We start from the raw sequence: 8,871 nt of genomic DNA on the forward strand, positions 1-8,871 counted from the left end.
TATTTCTGTCGTTGCAGGTTCAATATTTACTGAGGCGCTCGTACAACAGATACACTCTGCACCATGACGTGAAGAGAAGAGGCCAAACAAGTATTATGTTGAATCGCATGTCCACTACTCAAGAATCAATGATCTCTGATGCGCAAGTGCACTGGAACTCGCCAGCTCGGAATGGCCACAGAGTTACCCGATTAGTCAAAGACGAGGATCTCTAACGTATACCAACTTTGAATTTGATGAAATCGCTTTATTTTGCAACCATCGGCAAGTTTTTTCCCCCTCTTTGTCTTTCAGTTATGTTTTTGACGATCATCAGTCACTAATTTATGAGTAGAATAGATATTGGTGTACAACGAAGTCGCAAAAAAAGAGGAGGCGTGACATTCCGTGGTGATTTTCATCACTTACGTGATTATGGTCAGTTCCAGAGTATGTCAGAGAAACATAAGTAAGATGATCCCGTCCGGCTCGACTCACCATTCCACACAACCACTGAAACATTGGATGTCTGTGGTCTTGCAGAATGACATGAAAAAGGGAATGAGGAAGATTTGTCATACCTAATTGTCCAGTTTCATGAGACTGACCTTTAAAAGCTAGTCAATACCTGGTGCCAATTTTCTAGAAAAGAAATATGTTACGAGTGCTGTATTATATCATCGAGCGGAATAAGACGCGCGGTGAAACACGCGTAAATTTTGCACCACGAACTTCCTAACCTTTTTTTAAATTATTCTAATCTCGCTCATCTTTATCATATCCACGATTTTTGCGATTAATTCCAGGCCATTTTTGATTCTAATTTATTAAAATCGTTCATAAAATGTATGTATTCACTTCTTTGTCCATGTACTTCGTCTTCCTTAAAATGTCTGTGGCTGCCTGGATTTATTACTGTAGCATATTCGATGCTTTGTGTTCAATAAATTTCAATTCATGGGTTAAATTGGAATAGTGCTTAGATCTTGATTTCTGCTGACACGTAACGTATTGTAAGAAATTTTTTTTTCACTGAGCCATTGAAAAAAAAAATTGCAGTCATGACAAGAACAACACTCTACGACAGTGTTCTTATTACATCCTTTTGCAACTGCGGACCGGTGAAAGGAATGCGGTTCCCGAAAAGTAATTTTCATTAAGGGGGATTTTTTTTTGTACAGAAAAAAAAATTAGTTCAAACTTCTGTCGATAAAGGGTGCACCACGAAAGCATGGCAAGAGTGATTGGATCTGAACCTTTCTCCAATCTCTTCTGTGTTCGAAACGCTCGTAAAGCTTTAGCCGATGATTCGTAGCTAAGGTAAAACAACTTAACCAATAGTTTTTTCCACCAATGTCAACATACCAATGAAAACCTTATGTAAGCGCCAGTAACAGGAAAATTCAGAAATAAGCAGAAATCCAGGGTGTTAATCGTATACTCTGCATTTTATTGGACTCTGATTTGCATATTTCCTGTGCTTTGTTTGTACAGCGCTCTCCAACGACAAAAAATTTGAGCTAAACTTTTTCCTATACCAAAAAGAAAAAGTCCTTCCCTCCAACATCGTAATGATAGTTTTTTCGCAAATCGTTTTTAAACATAGCAATTGCACCAATTTTTATGAATTTTTCAGCTATTTACGAATTTATTGGAATTACGAATTATATGGCATCCTGTAAAAGGGGAAACTAATTCGCAGACCTGCTGACGGCTAAGACAGAAATAACAACCAACATACGTATGATATAATATTAAATTAATGTTAAAATTATGTAGAGGCAATATATGAATGGGACGAAACGTTTCGCTGACCGGTAAGAAATTCCTACGGACCGGCAGAGGTCCACGAACCAGCATTTGAAAAAAGACACTGCTCTCAAAGTAAGCGCATGTTTGAGAGTTGATTCTTTCAATTCGTTTTCTGTTATCTTGACGTTACAAACAAATTGAAATCATACAAACAATTAAAAGACAATGATATACGAATGGGTCACAATTCCGGCGCGAGCGAACTTATTTACCATTTTCCAACTGATATGGAAACACACATAGCACATCTCTAGACACTAATGCATTTTTGATGCACCAAACAAATTGAAATGCTTAAATCTTCATCAGTTTCGTGTTGTTTAAATAAGGATTATAATAAATGGTGGAAAGTGGAAATCACGAATTTTCTTTCATTAACGAAAGTTTCCCGATGCATCGGATAGGTTTTTATTTCTAAGATCAATACAATGAAAGCAATATATTGCTCCCGGTTAATGCACATTTTTCATACTGGATTGAGAAAAGAACGTTACAAAAATATTTATCCGAGTTCAAAACACACGAAGAAGGAAAAAAAAGACATATTATCTAAAAAGCGGATATCGAAACAAAAATGCGTATTTGCATTTCGCAAACCAATTGACAAAAAAAATTGCTTTAGATTGAAAATTAATTCAAATAAATGTGATATTGATCTTGAAAGTCTTTAGTTTATGGAAGATTTTCATCAGAATCTTGATTCACTCTAATTAATCTTAAGAGGTTAAGACAATAAATCTAGGTTTACTTTCATACACTTTTTATGTGTTATCTTTTATCGCCCCTTTACATTCTAAAAACAGTATATACTTCATTGAAAGCTGTATGAGAAACACATAATTATGTCGCATGCCCCGTCCCTTCTCACTCCTTATTTTTCCTGATCAGAATTTTAATATATGAATATATGTATGCTCCCACAATGTCTGCTTAAAATGTATCGCGATATGCTTTTCTTTTTACAGTTTCTACAATATCATGCAAGTTGAAAAAAAATTATTCCTCACATATGTAATAATAAATATTTTTTTCTATGATAACTATTATTATATTTTTTGGAATAATAGTATTTTTTTATAATCGATGTTCATTTTATTTCGGATAAAACTAATATAAAAATAAATACGATATAGATTTCGAGAAAACTGCGTTATCATAAAAAAGCACTTTGAATTTCGCTTCTCGAGCACTTCCGACAGGAGAAACCAACCACAGTGCACGCCACTATCACATCGGGACTCGGGGTTTCTGATAACTAGAGCCCGGATTATATGCACTAAAAAAGTGGCAAAATATGCACTTAAAAATGCAAAAATATGCACTTAAAAATGCAAAAATATGCACTTAAAAATGCAAAATTAAGTGCTTAAAATACAAATAGTGCACTTAATGTCTTAAAATGCCAAAATATGCATTAAACACCACAGAATATGCACTAAAAATCTTGAAAAGTCAAAAATTCCGAAATATGTACAAAAAATAAGAAAATACGCATAAGAAAAATTACCATGCAAAAAAAATAAACAGATGTGCACAGAAAATGCATCTTTTCTATTTCTTCATGCGTATGTATTTCATTTACAAAAAAAAAAAAATACCCCTCATATATATATACCGCATATGCAAATAACTTCTACATATTTTTTATTCAGGCATTTTTTAATTGCTAGTTTGTTGTAGCTGCTCAATGACAAAAATACTAGTAACAAAAGTATTTCGGGCGCGGTAGCCCGGTCGATAAGATACTCGCCTAAAGTACCAAAGGATGTTTAGAGGTGTCGCGAGTTCGATACCCGGTTCGTCCTTGTCAGAAAACTTTCCTGGCACAGGGGTACAACAAAAACGGCGACTTGACCGCAGCAAAAAATTGCTACCGCAGCGGGCCCCCATCGAGGAGTTAGCGTACCAACCTCTCGATGAGTATGAGAAACAAGCCTGCCGTTCGGAATCGGCAAAAAATTGTAGGTCCCGGTCTAATTAGCCCTCGTGTGCAGAAAATGACCGTGGTGCGACAAAAATGATCAACAAAAGAATTTCGACACTATTTATAAAAAAAAATTTAACACTGATATATCTCTAGAAATATACTACGTTTATATATATATAAACGGTTAATATTCGTAAAATACTTTATAAATATGTGTTGTCACTATATTCACTAAATTTCACCTGCGGGAAAAAAACCGATATTTTGAAAATATTATGAACAATATTTATTTGAAAGATTATATAAATATGAGTGAGCTTAAATAAACCGTCTAAAATATGCAGTTATACTGAAAATTCTTTTATTTTACGCATTTATATGCATTAATGCTCAAAAACGCCAAAATATGCAAATGCATACGCGCATATGCATTTGCATATAATCTGGGCTCTACTGATAATAATAGCCAATTAATAACTACATCCAAAATAAATCCAAAAGCGGATACGATGACCATACATCCCGTTTAATGAAACGGACGTCTGAAAAAATAAACGACTCACTTTTTCTTTTCCACATGACTGGTTGCGAAATTTTGTTCAATCGTACAATTTTCTTTCTTCGCATTGTTTTAAAATAAGATATTTTTGCTTTATTATTATTTTCATTATTATTATTATTATCATTTAGGCATTAGAAAGAGTTTGAATGGAACTGTCTAATGTGTTTTACGAATTACGATAATGTTTTTAATGCACGGTATAATTAATTTAATTAGACAAAACATACAAGACAGCAGGGGTGGCTTAAGAGAGGGTGCAAGGGATGCGGCGCACCCGGGCGGCAGGTTGTAAGGGGCGGCAGCGTAGACTTTAGTTAAGGTCCCAAAATTTAACTCAGTAGAAATTCACATGACATTACTCTTTTGAGTCATATCTCGACAACGGAAACTTTGAGAAAATAGACAGGGCCTTTGACCGTAATACCAGAAACAAGAATGTAAGCTATCGAGGCAGCTTGAGACAAAATCTACCGTGCGAGACTTACTTTTTAAGCCTCCTGCCTATCTCCCTTCCCCCCATAGCCCTATATCGTGGGTCAGGGCCCCAAGGTTGGATTCTTTCGTGGGACTCTAGCCAGATTTTCTATGGGATCCCTTCTACAGTTAATCTATAGTGTGAAAAAAGAAAACTTATAAGGATTTAGTCCCGCCCCCCCCCCCCAAGATGGAGCCCTCTCAGCCCTATCCTTGAGGGGTCATGCCCCTCCCTCACAGCTTATTTAAACAGTTCCAAAAAAAATCGTCCTTTCATCTCGGATTTTGCGCCCCTCTTGAGCGGTGCCCCATGCGACCCATCGCATGGCCAAGCGCTGCCTGTACTCTATCACAAGGAGCAACTGTGCATTTTGGTTCCCTCACCCGAATTTGTTCCAGAATAATCAAATGAAAGCAAAGGATAAATTCGGCTTCTCACTTGTACGGTCCCTGGAGTAGACTACCAGAAGCACCTTCAAAAAAATTTCTTAATTATATCATTTTTATAGGAAAAATGATGATGGCTCACAAAAATTAGTGTTGTTTCAAGGATTTAGTTATCTGGCTAACTATTAAGTTAAGAATGGTAAAATAATTTCTGGAATATAAAAAACAACAGAAAAATCTACTTCAAAACCGGGACATTTTTATCACCCGAAAAATTCATAGATATCATTGAATCACACGTGAATTAGTTAAGTGCGACTCTGATGTGGGCCTTCAACACTTTTGTTAGACCGATTCTCGAGCATGCATCGCCGTGTAGAACCCATATTTGATTGGTGACACTAAAATAATAAAAACCCAAAAACGTTTCACGAAGGAATGCCTAGTTCCCAGGACCTCTCATATCCTGAACGTCTGTAACTCTTGGAGCAACGTTCTCTAGAATGGCGTAGACTGATCAATGACTTGACACTGCTGTATAAAATCGTCTATTGTCTAGCCCATAGTTTCCCAACCTTTTTGTCCCATCGCCCCCTTCTGCAGAATTTTTTTTCTCCCAGCGACCCCCAACGCAATCTAACCCATAGAATCCTATGCTATACCCGTAGTTTCTACCACCCCCCTGGAACATTCCATCGCCCCCCAGGGGGCGTTAACGCCCACGTTGGGAATCACTGGTCTAACCCATAGTTTCCCAAACTTTTGCTTGTCAGAGCTTGAAATAGACTTCAATCCGGTATTGTTTGTACACCGACTTACGCTTTATTTTGCAAACGACTATCAAGCTTTGACATTTAGAGTTTCTTGATCAGATGCCCATTTTAATTTAATGCTTCCTATGTATGTACAGTATGTCATACTGTTTGGCCCCCTCCGCAAAAACAATTATCCTCTTCCGAAAGAAATTCCTTAGCTCTAAGCTGTAATACTCCTGTGGATGGCGCTACTATCATGGCGAAGACAAACATAATTTATGTGATAAGTAGGTATCACCATACTCCCCGTTTTTCCCAGGATAGAAAATTTTCTGGCTGTCCCGACTTTTTTTCCAAAAATGTCTCGGTTTTCACGTATTTTCAACACAAAGCCAATTTATTTATTTATACAATATTGTTGGCTCAAGGCCTATACAAGAGGACGCGGTAGATTACACATATGCTTTGAAACATTTGATAAGAAATCGGAGATCGTGAGGGAGTTAACAATAGTAGAGAGGAGTTTGTTCCATTCAACTATGGTATTGGGAAAGAAACTAAATTTAAAACAATCTGTAGAGGCAAAAATAGGTTTTAATTTTTTGGGGTGGTCAAGTCTATTGGACACATAGGAAGGCCTAGACAAAATATCGGACGTATCGAAATTTAAATTACCATGAATAATTTTGTAAAGCATAGCTTAGCGGGAGATAAGTCGGTGAGTAGCGAGTGGGTGGAGTTTAAGATCGGAAACTAAACTAAAAGATGACCAGCAGTCGTTAATAAAGCGGGTGGATTTATTTTGGATAGATTCAAGTTTGTCGATATTACTAGAGGTGTTGGGGTCCCAGACCTCAGCTGCATAAGAGAGAACGGGAGAAATATAAGTTCTTGGTAGCAGAGAAGTCGGACGTCACGAGTAGAATGTTTGAGGTTGCGGCGAAGGAAAAAATGTTTGTTGAGGCATTTCTCTGGTAGACATAATCGATATGATTATTCCAACGGAGATCATCCGAGATTATTACTCCCAGATATTTAAATTGAGAAACTTGGGATATGGTTACGTTATTGATCGAGTATGAAAATTCGAGGAAGAGAGAAGCTCTCGTGAAAACTGTTTTAGATAGGTTAATAGGCATGTGCCAACATGAGCACCAATTTGAGATGGAAACAAGATTACGTTGGAGAATTTCTTGATCAGATCTGTCATTAATTGCGCGGTAGATTACACAATCATCAGCAAAACATCTAGTGGTGCAGTTGAGGGTTTCAGGGAGGTCGTTTATATATATTAAAAACAATAAAGGCGAGAGAACCGCTCCTTGAGAAGTACCTGAATTTACAGTGGAAAAAGGTGATCATGATCTTTAAAATGAATGAATTGTTTACGATTTTTTAGGAAAGCTTCTAATCATTTGAGCAGTTGTACATTAAGACTAAGATTTGAAAGTTTAAGGAGGAGTCTATTGTGCGGAACTTCATCATAGGCTTTAGAGAAATCCAAGAAGATGATATCGGTTTCTACCTTCCTGCCAATGGCTTTGGAAAGGTCATGGATGAAAAGGGACAGTTGGGATGTAGAAAGAGATCGTCAGAAGCCGTGTTGGTTGGGTTTGACTTTGTATTCTTCAAATTAATGATTAAAATTATCTTCCCAACTCAGAAATTACGTTACGATAATTACGACTACAAATAAGGATATTCATTTCACATATTTGTCTTCTTTTTTTCTTTTTTTTTTTAATTCGCTGCAGTTTGAAGTGGTGCTTCATTTACTTTCTGCGATTGGTGACTTTTCTGTGATCTAAGAATGAGTTAGTAACTTAGCTTTCTTTGGCATTATTTTTGGCGATAATTTTCAATGTCCCGTATATCGAAGCCCAATTTTCCGTATTTTTCTCCAACAAATATAGTCAGCCTAGTTATAAGCAGAAATTACTTGTAGCTTTTTTATTTACATTTAATAGATCGCAGCAGAGACGCATTTACAGAGAAACTAAGTGACAGGCGCGGATCTAGAGAAGAACGATGGTTATTGACGCCATAGCAGATGCACGAGCGATCGTTCCTCTTTTAGCCGCGTTTTCCTAGGAGCAGGTTTTCTGTTCAGCGTGAAGCATTAATCGCCCAGCGCGACATGCCGTCCACTCACCAGCAGCAAAAGCGGTGCAACTGTTTTCCTACAGAGCGCAACACGCCTCACGCCAGAGCTCTACGTCGGGCGTGAGAAGAATCAAATGCGTTGTGCGCCGCGCATTTCGCGGATCTTCTCTTCATTTTGTTGTGTTTTCCTTCCCTTCCTTTCTGTCTCCTCTTTTATTGTACAAAAATACGTGGATGTGCAGATGACAGACCAGGTGATGCACAAAAACATTACAAATTTTGTTGTATCTATGAATAAATCCATTATAAAGCGCTGTGAAATGTGATTTTTCTATGGATATTATATGGAGATAGTTAGAAAAACTGGTGGCAGATGGCAGCACTACACATAACAAGCATTACAGAGAAACAACAAAAACTTCACGTCAGGTTTCACTACACGTACACGCACATTCCCGCATGTACTGATTCGTTGGGGGGGTCACCGGGAGGGGGGGGGGGTGTGGTGTAGTAGTAGTAGGTAGGGCCTCCAAAGGATGGCTCGGGGATCCATGATGTTCTTAAGTCAGCCACCTCGTTGAGCAATTTGCCTGTTGTGGCGTTGTATTTGTATTTGTATAAGCTGTATCACTTATGATTAGTCCTGATTGCGCATAATCATAGAGTTAGTTCTATTTCATTTCTCTCGTTTTCCCATTACCTCTTCAAGAAGTGACGTAGTATCTCGGTGGCCCTGACAATAGACCTTTTCTCGATACTGTGTCGAGGTTAACTAAGAAATAAAAGTCATCTGGTCTCCACCGGAAATCGAACCCAGGTCGCCTTGCTATCCTGGCACAAGTGCTCTACTATATTCGATTCCCGGTGTTCGA

The 8,871-nt window shown here is 37.6% G+C and overlaps 1 protein-coding gene across 3 annotated transcripts in view; it reads left to right on the forward strand.

The window, feature by feature from the left end:
* The window catches only part of LOC149086471 (calcitonin gene-related peptide type 1 receptor-like), a 132,212-nt gene extending 131,262 nt beyond the window's left edge, over positions 1-950 (forward strand). For 2 of the 3 annotated variants that reach the window (XM_089255752.1, XM_089255741.1), the window contains exon 15: positions 18-348. In XM_089255752.1, the coding sequence (XP_089111878.1) occupies positions 18-215 (198 nt within the window). In that variant the 3' untranslated portion in view covers positions 216-348. Of the gene's footprint in view, positions 1-17 lie in introns of all 3 variants that reach the window. The other variant, XR_016196105.1, reaches the window with a different exon arrangement.
* Positions 951-8,871: the final 7,921 nt, after the last annotated feature.

This window comes from Pholcus phalangioides, unplaced genomic scaffold, assembly GCF_987345545.1.
Source record: "Pholcus phalangioides strain wild (caught in Gottingen) unplaced genomic scaffold, Ppha-v1.0 ptg000004l_1, whole genome shotgun sequence".
NCBI lineage: Eukaryota > Metazoa > Arthropoda > Arachnida > Araneae > Pholcidae > Pholcus > Pholcus phalangioides.